The 18,518-nt window shown below is 42.3% G+C and overlaps 1 protein-coding gene across 1 annotated transcript in view; it reads left to right on the top strand.

Annotated features, from left to right (window-relative positions):
* Positions 1–18,518, top strand: part of SPPL2A (signal peptide peptidase like 2A) — a 77,932-nt gene that overhangs the window by 51,597 nt on the left and 7,817 nt on the right. The window contains exons 11-14 of the mRNA XM_049781501.1: positions 4,623–4,679; positions 5,333–5,435; positions 11,439–11,513; positions 14,268–14,428. Of these exons, the coding sequence (XP_049637458.1) occupies positions 4,623–4,679; positions 5,333–5,435; positions 11,439–11,513; positions 14,268–14,428 (396 nt within the window). The remainder of the gene's footprint in view (positions 1–4,622; positions 4,680–5,332; positions 5,436–11,438; positions 11,514–14,267; positions 14,429–18,518) is intronic.

Raw genomic sequence — 18,518 nt, 5'->3', positions numbered from 1 at the left:
GAACCAACCACCTTTGGTCCTGGATTGGCTGCTTGCAAGGCAAACGCTGCTGTGCTATCTCTCCGGGCCCAACGTTTTACTTATTAGTTTATGAACCACATGAATAATTTTGTTTGGGAGCTATACCCAGCAGTGCTTAGGGCTTACTCCTGCCCTGCACTCAAGAGATCACTCCTAGTAGTGATATGGGGAAACTATATGTTGTGCTGGGGATAGAACTCAGGTTGGCCCTGTGCAAGGTAAATAACCTACCCAGCTGCTAATCCATATGAAATTTTTTGTTTGTTTGTTTTTTGGGGGGGGCCACACCCGGCAGTGCTCAGGGGTTACTCCTGGCTGTCTGCTCAGAAATAGCTCCTGGCAGGCATGGGGGACCATATGGGACACCGGGATTCGAACCAACCACCTTTGGTCCTGGATCGGCTGCTTGCAAGGCAAACACCACTGTACTATCTCTCCGGGCCCTCCATATGAATTTTTTAACTGGGACTTTAATCATATTCTGGAAATTTTGTAACATGGAACTGTATTTAATCTTGGTTTATATTCCTAAATTTCTGTGATTTAACCCTTCTGTAACTTGAACCATAACACAAGGAAAAGATTTCTATATCTAGGGATTTCTATCCTTTCCACTCAGTTCACGTAGCATTGAAGGTCTTTTAAAAGCCCTCAAGTGATTTCTCCTATGCAGTAAACCCTCACGGAAAAAATTAATCACGTTTTCCTAAAATTCAACAATTCTTTTTGTTTTTGTTTATGTTTTTTGGCCACACCTGGTGACACTCCTGGGTTACTCCTGGCAATTCGCTCAGAAATTGCTCCTGGCTTGGGGGCCATATGGGAAACCCTGGGTTCGAACTGTGGGTTCGTCTTAGGCTAGCGTGCACAAGGCAGACGCCTTACGGCTCGTGCCACCACTCCGCCCCAAATTCAACAATTCTTTATATTCTCTCTACCCATTCAGTTATATAATATTTATCAAAATGTACCCACAAGTAGTGAGAGTGGTAAAACAAAAAGATTTCTTTGGAAACTATACAGAGTGTATTTAAATTATTTCTGCTTTTAATATGTTCTACTTTTATGTTTTGTGTGTTTTGAGATTGTATGTGAGATCATTTGGAATGATCAAAATTCTCAATAGAAATCAATGATCATTAAAAAAATATTTATCAAAATGTGAAGTGTAAGAGTGTTAGCTGGCTACCTCAAAATATTTTCCCTCTACAGTTTAGACGCAAGGGTCTCAAACTCGAGGCCCATGCGCCATTTGTGGCCCTCCGTACAACATTTTGTGGCCCTGCCCTAGAGGAATCTTTTTTTGTTTTGTTTTAGTTGTTTGGGTCACACCCCCCAATGTTCAAGGCTTACTACTGACTTTGCACTCAAGGATCACCCCGACTTTGCCTCCTGTGGCCCCTAGGTAAATTGAGTTTGAGACCCCTAGACTGATAGCACAGCAAGTAGGGAATTTGCCTTGTATACAGCCAACCTGGGTTTCATTCCCAACATCTTATATGTTCTCCCAAGCCTGCCAGAAGTAATTTCTGAGCACAGAGCCAGGAGGAACATTGAACACAACTGGGTGTGGCCTAAAAGCTAAACCAAAAAAAATTTCCCCTTTCTACAAAGGACTTGGGTATTAAGAAGTATTTTTTTTGGTTTTGTTTTGTTTTAAGAAATAATTTTTTAGGCCTGGAGAGAGAGCACAGCGGTAGGGCGTTTGCCTTGCAAGCGGCCAACCCAGGACTGACGGTTGAATCCCAGCATCCCATATGGTCCCCCATGCTGGCCAGGATCGATTTCTGAGCACAGAGCCAGGAGTAACCCTTGAGTGTCACTGGGTGTGGCCCCCAAAAAACAAAATATAAATAAAAAATAAATAATTTTTAAATGAAATTTCCACATAGTACATATTAAAAAAGACTAAAGCTAGACACAGTGGAGGGAAACTCATCTAAGATTAATGTTTTGATTGAGACATTAAAAGCAGGAAGGGCTGACATTGGACAGAAATCAAGCCAGAGAAACATCTCAAATTCTTTAGGGCTGGTCTTTGGGAATTTGGCTCCATTGTTGTTGGTTTTTTTTTATCATGGTGAGTAGGCAGAAGGTCAAATGTATATTGAAATAAAGTTATCAGTACTTTTTAATTTAATTTTTATTTAAGCACCATGATTAAAAATATGATTGTAGTTGGGCTTCAGTCATAAATAGAAGACCCCCTTCACCAGTGCAACATTCCCACCACCAATGCCCGCCCCTCCTTCCCATCTCCTGCCTGTATTCAAGAGAGGCATTTTACTACAGTTTATTTTTTTTTTAAGTTTAGTAAGCTGTGGGCAGGCGAGGTCTGCCTTGCAAGCGCTAGCCAAGGAAAGATCACAACTGCGGTTCAATCCCCCTGCGTCCCATATGGTCCCCCCAAGCCAGGGGCAATTTCTGAGCACTTAGCCAGGAATAACCCCTGAGCATCAAACAGGTGTGGCCCGAAAAACAAAACAAAACAAAAAGTTTAGTAAGCTGGGTTTTTTTTCTTTTCTTCTTAAAGGATAAGTGTTAAAGAAAAATACAGTAGAAATAGTGTGAGAGTGGCAATCATCATTGTTTGCATAGATCCAGCAAAATATGAAGAAAATGGGAAAAAAAAAAAAAAAAACCTTGGCCTAATTACAAGGAGGCCTCATCCCTGAAGTTTTCTGGCATAAGACCAACTCTGGGCTCCAGGCTTACCAGGCTCCTCAACCCCTGAGATTCTCCGTGGCCCGGTGAAACTTTTTCTTTTTTTTTTTTTGGTTTTTGGTTTTTGGGCCACACCCAGTGTTGCTCAGGGGTTACTCCTGGCTGTCTGCTCAGAAATGGCTCCTGGCAGGCACGGGGGACCATATGGGACACCGGGATTCGAACCAACCACCTTTGGTTCTGGATTGGCTGCTTGCAAGGCAAATGCCTCTGTGCTATCTCTCTGGGCCCCGGTGAAACTTTTTCGCACATTAGCTGTTGTTGATGTCAGGTTCCTATAGTTAAAGATTCTAGTTAGAAACAAGTTACAGGGAATGTTGGACTTGTTCCCTCGGCCCCCAGATGCACCGATATCAATACTTTTAAATCTACATATCAACTTAAGTATTTGTGATTTTATTAATCGTTACTGCTAAAACTGAGTAAGAATGAATTAAATACTTAAAATTTATAGTACTGGGGGTCAGCGTGATAACACAGTGGGTAGGGCTTGTAAGCGCTGACTTGGATTTGATCCCCACACTGCTTACTGTTCCTCCACCAGGAGTGATCCCTGAGCACAAACCAGGTGTAAGTACTGAGTACAACTGAGTACAACAATGGCTTCCCAATTTTTTTTTTATCACACAGAACACATACTTTGCAATCAGAAAGTCCAGTTTTGCTCCCAGGTATGCATAGAATTAAGTGCTCAGAGCTTCACTGAAATAATGTGTGTGCTTTTATCTGTCAGTTTCTGATCATTGTTGGTTTCTTTTTTTTTTTTTTTTTGTGGTTTTTTTGGGTCACACCCGGCAGTGCTCAGGGGTTATTCCTGGCTCCAGGCTCAGAAATTGCTCCTGGCAGGCACGGGGGACCATATGGGATGCCGGGATTCGAATCGATGATCTCCTGCATGAAAGGCAAACAAACGCCTTACCTCCATGCTATCTCTCCGGCCCCCATTGTTGGTTTCTTAAGTGGAGTAGTATGCAAGGCAAATTTATTTGTTTACTTTTATTTTTGCTGTGCCAAGAATCAAGGACCAGGGCCGGGCGGTGGCGCTAAAGGTAAGGTGCCTGCCTTGCGTGCGCTAGCCTTGGACGGACCGCGGTTCGATCCCCCGGTGTCCCATATGGTCCCCCAAGCCAGGAGCAACTTCTGAGCACATAGCCAGGAGTAACCCCTGAGCGTTACGGGGTGTGGCCCAAAAACAAAAAAAAAAAGAATCAAGGACCTCCAAGGCAAGGCAAGTATTCTATCATTGTGCTATGTTCTCTCCCTGTTTTTATTTTTCATGAAAATAATGTATTTAGGGGCCTGAGAGAGTGAGTTAGGCACTTGCCTTGCATGTAGCCAACGTGGATTTAATTCCTGGCATCAAATATGATTTCCCTCCCTCAGCCCACCAGGAGTGATCTCTAAGTATAGAGCCAAAAATCAGCCCTGAGCACCACTGGTGCAGCTGAAAAACAAATTAAAAAAGGTTTGGGGTCAGAGTGATAGCACAGCAGGTAGGGTGTTTGCCTTACATGTGGCCTACATCCTATTGATCCCTGGCATCCCATTTGTTCCCCCGAGGCTGTCAGGAGTAACCCCTGAACACAGCTGGGTGTGGCCCTCCAAAAATTTTTTTTATTCCTGTTCCCCACCCATGCATGCTTGCCATGGTCATCATTGCTGATATCATTATAATGGAATGGGGGCTGGGAGGTTCTCATATCACAGCTGTGCTGCTTCCCGGGGCTCACACACCAAGTAGCGGTGTTCATACACTGCCCAGCTAATCACTGAGTTTTGTACACTATTTTACAGTGGATGTAAACCAGTTGGCCTCAAGTACTTGCAGTTTTTGCTCTGTAGTTGACAAATTCTTTCATCTTTTTCCTTGACTTTAGAATGGCGAGAGTGTCTTGGTTGAAGTTGCAGATGGACCTTTTGGGAGTAACGAAAAGGTAGGAATAGAATTCAGTTTTGAATGCCTGCCAATGTCTGTGTTACAGCCATGAATAGTCGGCCTTCCTCTGTAGTGTGTTGGTCATAGTGCACATTAAGGTATTGTAAAACATTTTTCTTCACAAAAATATGGCCCTTTCCTTAGTTATTCTCAATCTTTAAATACCTGTTGACTTGGGTTTCATCCTAGAATGATGGAAACTTGGTGGATGCCACTGCTCAGCCCTCAGCTCCCCATGAGAAAGTAAGGATTGTATTTCAGATATGTTCATTGGACTTTATATCATGCCCTTTGAGACAGGACTCTTCTTTGGGAGAAAAGAAAATTACATTATTTTAAAAAATCTATATTAAGTCCCATAGTTGGTAAAAACGGGGGGAAAGTTTAGGTGTGGGGATAATGGGTAATACTGTTACCCCTACATGTGTGTTGGATTTTATTTTTTCAAGACTACAGTATCTGTCAGACTTTCTAAATGTTCAGAATAAATGTATGTATAAGTTAGTGTTCTCTGGTTTCAAGTCCTTCTACAATGCCAGTCTTTTTAATGTTAAAATAGTTACTCTAACATCAATTCTTCTCTTTCTAAAAGATAATAGCAGAGTCCAAATAAGGCTTATGGCTGCTTTTGAAAAAAAAAATGTATTACAGATACCGATACTCATCAAGATTCCTAAGCCGGCCTTTTTCTCAGTAATGAGTACGTGCTCCCTGCCATTTTCATTGGTGGGTTTTGGAGACATAGTTGTGCCAGGTAAGTAATTGTAGTTACTTCAGCAAAAACATGCTGATGGTTTAAGCATATCATAAGTGTAGTTCTGTTAAAAGTGATCTATTCTTTTTTTTTTTTTTTTGGTTTTTTGGGCCACTCCTGGCAGTGCTCAGGGGTTACTCCAGGCTGTCTGCTCAGAAATAGCTCCTGACAGGCACGGGGGACCATATGGGACACCGGGATTCGAACCAACCACCTTTGGTCCTGGATCGGCTGCTTGCAAGGCAAACGCCGCTGTGCTATCTCTCCGGGCCCAAAAGTGATCTATTCTTTATTAAATATTTCTGGCTATAGTTAAAATTGACATTAGTAGCAAAGACAGAAAGTCATTTAAGGGATGAAAAAAATAGTGCACTGGGTCAGGCACTTGCATGCAACCTACCTGAATTCCAAACCCTGAGCCCCACCAGGAGTGATCCATGAGCACAGAGCCAGTATGGTGCTTCACTCCTTTACCCCTCCCAAAAGAAGGGGTCAAAGATAATCCTAATAATGAAAATTACCAAAGTGCGTCTCTAATGGCCAAAGACAAAAAGCATGTCTTGGAAAAAAAAATATAGGATCAGTTTGACCTTCCCCAAGAAAGTCTATATTTGTATCTCAAAATATTTTATCAAGGGCCAGAGACGATAGTACAGCTGGTAAGGTTTATCTTGCACATGGTCAACCTTGGTTTGATTCCCAGCACACTGTCCTGAGACACACTAAGCTGGTCATAATCAAGAGGAGAAATAGTTGGAAGTCAGCTTGTAGGACTCTACATTGTAGAAAAATAAGAGCATATGGTGGAATTCTTAGCTCCCAGCATGACTTTGTTCCTGTACTTCTTCTCTGGGCTCTGTAGATGAATTCAACCACCAGCCCACTTACAAGATTTTTGGGAATCATGACTAAGACAAATTTATCCACTCTAGCTTTTCTTAGTTTCCCTGTATATTAACTGCTTGATAAGACAAGAGAATTGGCTCTTCTGAAAAATGTCTCTTCGTTTATTTAGTAAAGTTGAATAGACAACGATAAGCTAACAGTGTTGCTTTGTGAGTTGGCATAGCAAAGTCCATTGTAGCAACTGTAGTTCAATGAATTTCCTCTCTTGTAATTGATAGAGAAAGCACTTTATTGAGTAACCTTAATGTTTCCTAAATACCTTTTAAACTAAATCCTGATTCACCAGCTCTATGCCAGATACTAAATATAAAATCATGCATGTTGCACTTAGCAAAGAACTGATAAAATGCTAGATTTCCAGGAAGGCAGTTCAAAAGACCAGAAGTGTGTGCCAGAGTCCTGGATTTGAGCCCTGGCACTGTGTGTTTCCCCCAGAACTGCCTCAAGTCAGGTGTAGTCCTTAAGTCTGCTGAGTGTGGTTTGGGGATTCCTCTGCACCTGATGGGCCACTCCAGGAGATAATTCGCCCAATGTGTAATATGGTTTGGTACTTGTATCTTGCGTTGAGGTACTGTTAGGATCTAGTAGTGCTGAAGGACAACCAGGGCCATACCCAACAGTGCATGGGCATCCATGTGGTGCCAGATGAAATTTGGATCCTCATGTTTGCAAGGCATTACTTTACCCCTTTTATTGAGCTATCTATCAGCTCCCAAATATTACATTCCTGTGTATGTGTAAAATAAAATAATTTTATTTAGGAAAAACGAGGAAAGATAGAGGGAGAGAGAAATAAAAATAATTTTGTTTTGTTTTGTTTTTGTTTTTGGGTCACACCCGGCAGTGCTCAGGGGTTACTCCTGGCTGTCTGCTCAGAAATAGCTCCTGGCAGGCACAGGGGACCATATGGGACACCGGGATTCGAACCAACCACCTTTGATTCTGGATCAGCTGCTTACAAGGCAAACGCTGCTGTGCTATCTCTCTGAGCCCATAAAAATAAATTTAAGAGAGAATGCAATAGGGTTTTTTTTACAGAGGAGAAAAAGTAAAAGAAAATACTATGAAGTAAAAGAAATTATACATCCCTAAATATTATGTTCTTTTTGTGGGGGCACACCCAGTGACGCTCAGGTGTTACTCCTGGCTATGTGCTCAGAAATTGCTCCTGGCTTGGGGGACCATATGGGATGCCAGGGAATTGAACCACAGTCCGTCCTAGGCTAGTGCAGGCAAGGCAGATGCCTTACCGCTTGTGCCACTGCTCCGGCCCCTAAATATTACATCCTTGAAATAAATGTTGAAGGTACCTGACAGAAATAAATTCCTTGAAGAGCAGTTTTTGACAGTATGTGTCTTAATTCTAAGCTAAATTGGGCAGGCAGGAGTAAGGCAAAATGCAGAGGTGGATGTGTGCCACACCTAGCAGTGCTCAGGCCTTATTTCTGACTCTACTCATGAGTCACTCCTAATGATGTTTAGGGAACCATATGTGATACCAGGGATCATACCCAGGTCATCTATATTCAAAATAAGTACCTTAATCCTTGAAGTATTTCTCTGGCCCTGAAAACTATATTTTTATTTATTTATTTTTTGGTTTTGGGGCCATACCCAGTGACTTCAGGGGTTACTCTTGGTTATGTACTCAGAAATCGCTCCTGGCTTGGGGAACCATATGGGATGCCCAGTCCATCCTGGGTCAGCTGCATGCAAGGCAAACCACTGTGCTATCACTCTGCCCCCCTGAAAGACTATATTAAAAATGTTTTTTGTAGTGAGGAAAAAAGGTGCCAGAGTGATAGCCTAACCAGTAGGGTGCTTGCTTTACATGCTACTGACAGGAATTTGATGCCTGGCATCCCATATGGTCCAACAAGTGTAATTCCTGAGTGAAGAGCCAAGAATAACCCCTGAGCACCACTGGGTGTGGCCCCAAAACAAAACAAAAAACCAAAAATAATTTTTTTCAAGGCCAAAAATGTGGTTCTGAAGCAAGTATAGTAAAAATAGAAAGGAACTATCAAGAAACTTATTTGATGAATACTGTAAAGACCAAATAAATTAATTTAAACAAGCACTAAAGATAGGAGAATCATTTTGTGATTTGAAATCATTAACTTTCATTCTTGCTGTTTCATGTCAGTGTTTAATGAGTAGGACCTGAGACTTTTTTGAGCAATTCAACAGAAATAGGTACTGAAATGGTTGTTCTGCACTGCATGCAGCGGATGGAGCCTTAGATTCTCTTGCTGGCACCAGTGGTCCCAGGCACCTCTAGGATCAGCACCCAAGTAACCAGCTAGGAGTAGCCCCGAAGTACTGTTGGGTGTCACCCAGTGCCCTAAGCAGATTTAAGAAGGTTGGATCATATTAGGAATATTTTCTGATCATAGTGGTATGAAACTAGAAAATATTAATAGGAGAGAACTAGGAAGTTAATAGACATGGACATTAAACAACACATTCCAGAACAACCATTGAACCAATTAAATATTAACAAGAAGGGGCCAGGGGGAGCAAAGAGATAGCATGGATGTAAGGCATTTGCCTTGCATGCAGAAGGATAGTGGTTCAAATCCTGGAATCCCATATGGTCTCCCAAGCCTGCCAAGAGCGATTTCTGAGCCTAGAGCCAGGAGTAACTCCTGAGTGCTGCAGGGTGTGACACACAAAAAAATAAAAAATAATAAAATAAAGAAGGGGCAGGAGAGATAGCATGGAAGTAAGGTGTTTGCCTTGCATGCTGAAGGACAGTGGTTCAAATCCTGGCATCCCATATGGTTCCCCGAGCCTGCCAGGAATGATTTCTGAGCGTAGAGCCAGAAGTAACTCCTGAGTGCTGTCAGGTGTGACCCAAAAACCAAAAAAAGAAAAGGAAAGTATTAACAAGAAATCCCTTGGCATAGCTCTTTGGTGGGACACTTCTTACAGAGGTTGAGTATTGAGTCCCTGGCACAGTGCCACATGTCAAATTTTATATCTTTTGGCATCCACAGCACCACAATAAAGTATGCAATGCTGATACATGCTGCAACTACGTGTGTTTGTGAGAGAGACAGACAAGCAGGCAGACAGACAGAGAGAGAGAGAGAGTGTGTGTGTGCTATAGTAACTAAATGTCCCCCTCCCCAGTAAACTCAATAACTAAATATGCAACACTTACCAAGCAGTACACCCAAAATATGTAACCACCTCCCCATCTCTGCAACAATAACAAAGGAAAGGGAGGAAATAACAAATGTCTTCAAACAGACAGAAAACAGAGTACAGCATTTCAAAACTTACAACATGAAGAAGCATTTGTTAGAGCAAAGTGTACAGTTACAAGCACAAACATTAAAAAATTAGAATTCGGGGCTGGAGAGATAGCATGGAGGTAAGGCGTTTGCCTTTCATGCAAGAGGTCATCGGTTCGAATCCCAGCGTCCCATATGGTCCCCTGTGCCTGCCAGGAGCAATTTCTGAGCATGGAGCCAGGAGTAACCCCTGAGCACTGCCGGGTGTGACCCAAAAAAAAAAAAAATAAAAAAAAAAATTAGAATTCGGGGCCGGGCGGTGGCGCTGGAGGTAAGGTGCCTGCCTTGCCTGCGCTAGCCTAGGACGGACCTCGGTTCGATCCCCCGGTGTCCCATATGGTCCCCCAAGAAGCCAGGAGCAACTTCTGAGCGCATAGCCAGGAGTAACCCCTGAGCGTCACAGGGTGTGGCCCAAAAACCAAAAAAAAAAAAAAAAAAAAAAATTAGAATTCGGGGCCGGGAAGGTGGCGCTAGAGGTAAGGTGTCTGCCTTACAAGCACTAGCCAAGGAACTGACCGCGGTTCGATCCCCCGGCGTCCCATATGGTCCCCCCAAGCCAGGGGTGATTTCTGAGCACATAGCCAGGAGTAACCCCTGAGCGTCAAACGGGTGTGGCCCAAAAACAAAACAAAACAAAACAAAACAAAAATTAGAACTCTCTCAATATAGCTGTATATCTACAAGAGTTAGAAACCAAAGAGAAAGTCTAAAGTTAGTCTAAAGTTAGCAAAAAGAAGGAAATAATAAAATTTAGAACAAAAACTGAACAGGAAAATAATTTTTAAAATTAGCAAAACTTTTTTTAAGAGTTGGTTCTTTGATTTTTGGGTTTGTTTGTTTTCGGGTCACATCAGAAGTTACTCCTGGCTCTGAGCTCAGAAATTGCTCCTGGAAGGCTCAGGGAACCATATGGGATGCCAGGAATTGAACCAGGTCAGCCATGTGCAAGGCAAACACCCTACCGCTGTGCTATCGCTCTGGCCCCAGAGTTGGTTCTTTGAAAAGATAAATTTAGCTGACAAATCTTTAGCTGAACTAATGAAGAAAAAAGATGGGACCCAAATCAATAAAGCTATAAATATTTATAAGAGGTGATACTATAACTGATACCATAGAAATATTGACAAGTTTTTTCTGGGGCATTATAAGATGCTTGCTTTGCATTTGCCCAATCCCATTCTATCCCTGGCAACACTGTCGATTTCCTGAACTCTTCCAGAAGTGATTCCTCATCACAGAGCCAGAAGTAAAGATTAGTCCTTAAGCACTGCAAGGAGTGGCCCAAAAACCAAGAAACAAATTTAACAATTTTTCATGACATGGACTATTAGATATCTAATAAAAGTTAAGGATTTTGTTTTGGATTGGTTTGGGGACTCCACTCCTGGTTCTATATTCAGAAATCACTACTGGGTTTTTTGGGATTGAACCCCGGATAGCCATATGCAAGATAATGGCTTTGGAAAATGTCTAAATATTAAAAGATTTTTTAAAAATCACAAAAATTTTCCCATAATTTGGGGTACTTTTTGGGGGCTAGGGGATTTGGGTCATACTCTGTAATACTCCTGGTTCTGCTCCCAGAGTCCATATGGGATGCTGGGCATTAAACCAAGGTCAGCCATGTGTAAAGCTAGCTCCCTAACCACTGTACTGTCATTCCCATCCCTGATTTGAGATATTTTAATGTTTTATGATAAGTAAAGGTTAAATACAATATAAAATACATTGATGTCATAATTAACAGTTGAATTTGTGTTGATATATTTTAAAAATAACACAAAATGCTTTGTTTTAGGTTTGTTGGTTGCATACTGTAGAAGATTTGATGTTCACAATGGTTCTTCTGTATACTACATTTCTTCCACAATTGGTAATTTTTTATTATGTTGTATTATATTTGAAAAGGTAGAGATATGAAAATAACGACAAGATGGTCTGGATTATAATTCAGCTGTGTTAATAAGACAAGTATTTCTCTATTAAAGAGGTGTAATTGGGGCTATGGAAATGACTCAAAGCAAGTGTTTTCTGTGTGGGAGCCCTGGGTTCAGTCCTTGGGTCCTCTGTGCATTGGTGGGAGTTTACCCCTCACACACAGCGAGGGGGTTGTAATTACATTTCCTATTATTTCATAGGATTTTTTAGAGGTTTTGTGTGTTTGCTGGCGGGGGAGGGGGAATCCCAGTAATGTGTAGAGGGTACTCCTGGCTCTGCCCTCAGGAATTACTCCTAGTGGGGGCCATATGGGATATTGGATCATATGGGTCATCCACATGCAGTGCAAGTGCCCTACCTGTTTACCTTGCACATGGCTGACCTGGGTTCATATGGTCCCCCAAACCCACCACAAGTGATCCCTGAGTGGCCTGAGTACAGCTGGTTGTGGTTAAAAAAAAATTCTATTTTTAAAAAGGAAGAAAAATGGGAGCCGGCGAGATAGCATGGAGGTAAGGTGTTTGCCTTCCATGCAGAAGGACGCGCAGAAGGATGGTGGTTCGAATCCCGGCATCCCATATGGTCCCCTGTGCCTGCCAGGGGCGATTTCTTTCTTTTTTTTTTTTTTTTTTTTTTTTGGTTTTTGGGCCACACCCTGCGGCGCTCAGGGGTTATTCCTGGCTATCTGCTCAGAAATAGCTCCTGGCAGGCACGGGGAACCTTATGGGACACCGGGATTCGAACCAACCACCTTTGGTCCTGGATCGGCTGCTTGCAAGGTAAACGCCGCTGTGCTCTCTCCGGGCCCCAATTTCTGAGTGTAGAGCCAGGAGTAACCCCTGAGCACTGCTGGGTGTGACCAAAAAAAAAAAAAAGGAAGAGAAATGATCATATATATTTGGTATAATCTTACTCAAGAAGCCCAGGAAATCTATACTTTATATTAGAAAAACTTTCTAAAACAAGTCTTTGTCCATGACTGCTGCAAGCCGTTTTTCAGACTCTATGTCACAGGCTGAAACTGTGCTCTGGATTTTATCCCCTACCCAGACTATTTCAAAAAACTTAAAGGGGATATGTACATTTCTTCGTATATTTTCTTAGATATATTTCCTTAATAGGTATGATTTGTATTGTGTATTTCCTTATGTAGATTTAGTTTTCCCATCTCTTTTATGGATTTGTTTAGTAAGAAATTCTAGTAGGTAAATTTCTTTTGGGTTCTGAGTTCATGTTAGAACCAGGTCATAGGGGTTGTTTGGCTTGTTATTTTTACCCCAATGTGCATCAGTAGTATCATGTGGCATTGTTCCTTTTTACATAGGCACATTAAAATGGGAAAATCTTTTTTTTTTTTTGGTTTTTGGGCCACACCGGGTGATGCTCAGGGGTTACTCCTGGCTCTCTGCTCAGAAATAGCTCCTGGCAGGCATGGGGACCATATGGGACACTGGGATTCGAACCAACCACCTTTGGTCCTGGATCAGCTGCTTGCAAGGCAAACACCGCTGTGCTATCTCTCCGGGCCCAAATAATAATTTTTTTAAAAAGTCTTTGTAAGCACAGGTTTTAGTTATCGAAGACATGGAACAGGGGCCAGAGCGATAGCACAGCGGTAAGGCCTTGCACTCAGCCTACACAGGGAAGACCCTGGTTCGAATCCTGGCATCTCATATGGTCCCCCGTGCCTGCCAGAAGTGACTTCTGAGCACAGAGCCAGTAGTAACTCCTGAGTGCTGCCAGGTGTGACCCAAAAACAAACAAAAAAGACATGGAACAGCTCAACATCCATATTTTTGGAGGGGAGTGGTTGACGAGGTTGGGGTGGGCACACCTAGCAGTGTGCTGAGGCATCACTCCTCTTAGATTCAAAGAAGCATAAGTACCTTAACACCTGTAGTATCTCTCTGGCCCCAATTCAGCATCCTTTTTAGTGTTGTAATTGGGTTTTCTTGAATCATTATCATTATTGAAATACTAGCTGGTTTCCAACTTTTTTAAGACAATTTGTAAAATGTCTTTCCTAATTACTTGTCCAGGAAAGCAAGGAAACTATAAAACAAAGTCATTAGGGTAAAACTGTCTTCAGAAATAGTTGAAAACCAATACTTTAGTGTGAGAGTTAAAAATTTATCTTTGGGGGGCCGGAGAGATAGCATGGAGGTAAGGCGTTTGCCTCTCATGCAGGAGGTCATCGGTTCGAATCCCGGCGTCCCATATATGGTCCTCCCGTGCCTGCCAGGAGCAATTTCTGAGCCTGGAGCCAGGAATAACCCCTGAGCACTGCCGGGTGTGACCCAAAAACCACAAAAAAAAAAAAAAAAAAAAAAAAAATTTATCTTTGGGGCCAGAAATATAGTATGTCACCAAGAGTGATTCCTGAGTGCAGAGCCACAAGTAACCTCTGAGCATTGCCAGATATGGCCCCAAAACAAAGTTAAACAAAACAAAAAACAATCCATCTTTGGGGGCCAGAGAGATATCATGGAGGAAGGGTGTTTGCCTTGCATGCAGAAACATGATGGTTCGAATCCTGGCATCCCATATGGTCCCCCGAGCCTGCCAGGAGCAATTTCTGAGCGTAGAGCAAGGAGGAACCCCTGAGCGCTGCCAGGTGTGACCCAAAAACAAAAAAAATCCATCTTTGTTTACATATGGAAATGACTGATGCATGGTATTCTCCTTGTAGCCTATGCTGTTGGAATGATAGTCACATTTGTTGCTTTGGTGCTGATGGAAAAGGGACAACCTGCCCTCCTCTATTTAGTACCTTGCACACTCATCACTGTCGCAGTTGTTGCTTGGATACGTAAGGAAATGAAAATGTTCTGGAAAGGTAGCAGCTATCAGGTATGTGCTTTTACTTCAGTTGCTGGGTTATTTTCTGACATAGTTCGGTGACTAACCTCATCTGGGAACTACCTATATATAGCAAAACTTTATAGGCCAGAAAGGTACCTTGGAACTGTGCAAATCCGAAGTTTTTTTCCACTGCTAATTCCCTTAACTGTCCATCTGCTTCCTCATCAGTTTCCATCCCCATTCGTCTATCAAAGCCAAAACCTGGTGTGTGACTCAAGGTAAAATCACCGCAAAGCAGTAGAAAGTCATCAGGGAAAAATCAAAACAGCCTTTTAGCACTGTTTCTCAAAGTACCCACCAAAAAAGTTGACTTCACAAAAGATAACTCTCTACTTAAAATAGTACTGAATATGGAGACAGAAATTGGATGTTTATAGTAAGAGTCTGGGCCCCCTGAGCATTACTTAACCGACTTCTCCCTAGTCCACTCCCAAAATGGCTATGTTGAGGGGAAAAAGAAAGTAGATTCTGCTTCAAAGCAGCCTCTTACAAAAGGAAAAATTATTGCAGTTTTACACAAAGCAAGAACAGACATCAAGACACAGTAAGCAACTGATTGTAGGAAAGCCCAAATGAAAAATGTGGGACGGTGGTACAGTATTGATTCTACATTTCTCACTTTTGTGGTGTGATGTTTTCACTTTGTGAGTAAAGTCACTCAGAATGTAATATAGGGGTGGGGCCGGTGAGGTGGCACTAGAGGTCAGGTGTCTGCCTTGCAAGCGCTAGCCAAGGAAGGACCGCGGTTCGATCCCCTGGCATCCCATATGGTCCCCCCAAGCCAGGGGCAATTTCTGAGCGCTTAGTCAAGAGTAACCCCTGAGCATCAAACAGGTATGGCCCCCCAAAAAAAGAATATTGTAAAAGGGGGCCAGAGAGATAACATGCATGCCTTGCATGCAGAAGGACGGTGGTTTGAATCCTGGCATCCCATATGGTCCCCCCAAGCCAGGGGTAATTTCTGAGCACCTAGCAGGAGTAACCCCTGAGCATCAAATGGGTGTGGCCCGAAAAACCAAAAATTCTAAAACAAACAAAAAGAATGTAAAATAGGGGCCAGAGCCGTAGCACAAGCTGTAGGGCATTTGCCTTGCACACGCTAACCAAGGACAGATCGTGATTCGATCCCCCTGTGTCCCATATGGTCCCCCAAGCCAGGAGCGATTTCTGAGCACATAGCCAGGAATAATCCCTGAGTATCACCAGGTGTGGCCCAAAAACCAAAAAAACAAATACCAAAATGTAAAATAACACATAATAATAAAAAAATGGAGTCTGTTGCTATATTGCCTATATTTGAATTGTTATTTTTATTAATTATTAGCCTTGTGACTTTAGGTAAGTTACTTAGTTCTTATTGCTTTATTTTTCTTCATTGTAAAATACAATAACTATAGTTAAGAGGGTTGTAATAGGGCCTGGAGAGATAGCACAGTGGCGTTTGCCTTGCAAGCAGCAGATCCAGGACCAAAGGTGGTTGGTTCGAATCCCGGTGTCCCATATGGTCCCCCATGCCTGCCAGGAGCTATTTCTGAGCAGACAGCCAGGAATAACCCCTGAGCACCGCCGGGTGTGGCCCAAAAAAACAGAAAAAAAAAAAAAAAAAAAAAACGAGGGTTGTAATATATACAGATTACTTACTAATGTAGTATGTAATTTATCATAAGCACTGTAAGTGATACAATGGTAGGAATTTACTTTTTTGGTTTGGTTTATTTGTTGGTTGGTTTTTGTTTGTTTGTTTGGTTTTTGGTTTTTGAGCCACTCCCGGCAGCACTCAGGGATTACTCCTGGCTCTATGCTCAGAAATCGCTCCTGGCAGGCACAGGGGACATATGGGATGCCGGGATTTGAACCACCATCTGTCCTGGGTCGGCCTATTGCAAGGCAAACACCCTACTGCTGTGCTATCTCTCCAGCCCTGTTATTTTTCAATACAATTAACTAGGTATCCATTATCCTTGCTCAGATATTAAAACTTGCGCTCTCTTTTTTAATCTGGCTACTTTAAATTGTCAAGGTCTTTGATAGCCATGCCAAGGAGATGGATGGCTTAAAGGACCTAAGCATATGTTTTGAATGCTCCTGGTGTCATGTTGTGCCCCAAGCACCATTGGGAACAACTTTGAGCACTGGTCTGGGAGTAGCCTCTGATGAATACAGCTGAATGTAGCTCAACGCCTAAATAACTATTTGATAGCTTTCATAGGCCAAGCTTGTAGGGGAGATATTTAAATGCAGACATTTTCCTACTGTGCAATACATTTTAAAATACAAAGAAACTTTTTTGTTTTGGGGCCACACCCAGTGGCATTCAAGGGTTGCTCATAGCTCTGCTATCAGAAATTACTCCTGGCAGCCTTGGGGATTATATGGGATTCACGGGATCGAACCCAATTGGCTTCATGCATGGCTAATATCCTACATGCTGACATTTGCAGAAACTTTAAACCAGCTAATTGTATATATAATAAACTAGTCAGAAGACTATGGCTTCCCTGAAAACTACTGATTTCGAAACCCATGGAGATTTGTACCTTCACAAAATCATTCTCCCATTAATGTGAAAGAGAAAATGTCTTGTTGGTTTTTTCCTGTTTCTAAAATCAAATTTTAACTTAACTGGGACATAATGTACTGGCAGTTTGGGCATCACATCCAACAAGTTACTTAATCTACCAATAATTTCCCCCTCTGTAAAATAAGGTTGAATGTCCAGATAGGTAGAAGAACCTACAATTTATAGTTGTGGGCCATCCCAAGATGTGACAATTTAATTACATTTGACATCCAAGAAATTTGGTAGAGACTTTAAAAGGAGAACAGGGAACCTTAGCATACCTGGTCAATGGAGGGAGTGTGGGCTTGGAGCAAACTAGGAGTGACCAGAGGCAGCTGGAAATAGTCCTTAGCAAGTTACTGGTTCTTTGAAGTGAACAGTAGACTCCGTTCAGACTCTGTTCCCTCCAGTACAGGAGCTCACATGGTCAGACAGTCTCTGTCTCTGAAACACACCATATGTAATGACCCATTCAAATTGGCCTTTGCCAAGGGGAATACCAAGAGTTTCTTATTGAAGTCAGGGTTCAACTTTTCCATTTGAAAAAACCTTTATGGGGCCCGGAGAGATAGCACAGCAGCGTTTGCCTTGCAAAAAGCCGATCCAGGATCAAAGGTGGTTGGTTCGAATCCCGGTGTCCCATATGGTCCCCCGTGCCTGCCAGGAGCTATTTCTGAGCAGACAGCCAGGAGTAACCCCTGAGCACCGCCGGGTGTGGCCCAAAAACCAAAAGAAAAAAAAAAAGAAAAAACCTTTATGAATAATAAATACCTTTAACAATATTAAATACTAACATCTGCCTTTAGCATAGACTTTTGTGTATATCCTCCTAACTTGATGGCTTCTGGGTGTTACAATCCCAGTTTCAAGTGTTTCCACATTGTGAATTCTCAGCTAATGTTACAGAAATTCTTCATGCAGATCAATTATATTTGTTTTTGGGTTTTTTTGTTTGTTTTGGAGTCGAACCCAGCGGCGCTCAGGGGTTACTCCTGGCTCTATGCTCAGAAATAGCCCTCAGCAGGCTCGGGACCATATGGGATGCCGGGATTCGAACCACAGTACTTTTGCATGCGAGACAAAAACCCTACCTCCATGCTATTTCTCTGGCCCTGCAGACCAATTATAATGCTCAATCCTTAATCCACTGACCTTTAATCACTGTAGTAAGTTTATAAACATCCTGGTTATATTTTAACCCTCATAAAATTACCAAAATTATTAAGCAGTATTATAAAAGTGAGCCACTATTTTTGTTTGGGGACCACTACTGGAGGTGCCAGGGCTTAGAGAATACTTCCAGCTCTGCTCAGAGGTCACTCCTAGCAGTGCTCATATTTTGTGCCAAGGATTAAATCAAAGTCCACTCATGTAAGGCAAGCACCATAACCCTTATATCATCTCTTTAGCCACAAAAGTGAGACCCAGTATTGAATCATACAGGCTTGAATCATACAGTCTTTACACTAATCATTTTTGCAAGTGCCAACAGTCTTTACTGTTTTAATTTAATCAAAA

This window comes from Suncus etruscus, chromosome 10 (assembly GCF_024139225.1).
Source record: "Suncus etruscus isolate mSunEtr1 chromosome 10, mSunEtr1.pri.cur, whole genome shotgun sequence".
Lineage (NCBI taxonomy): Eukaryota > Metazoa > Chordata > Mammalia > Eulipotyphla > Soricidae > Suncus > Suncus etruscus.
This window is presented reverse-complemented; position numbering and strand designations above follow the sequence as displayed.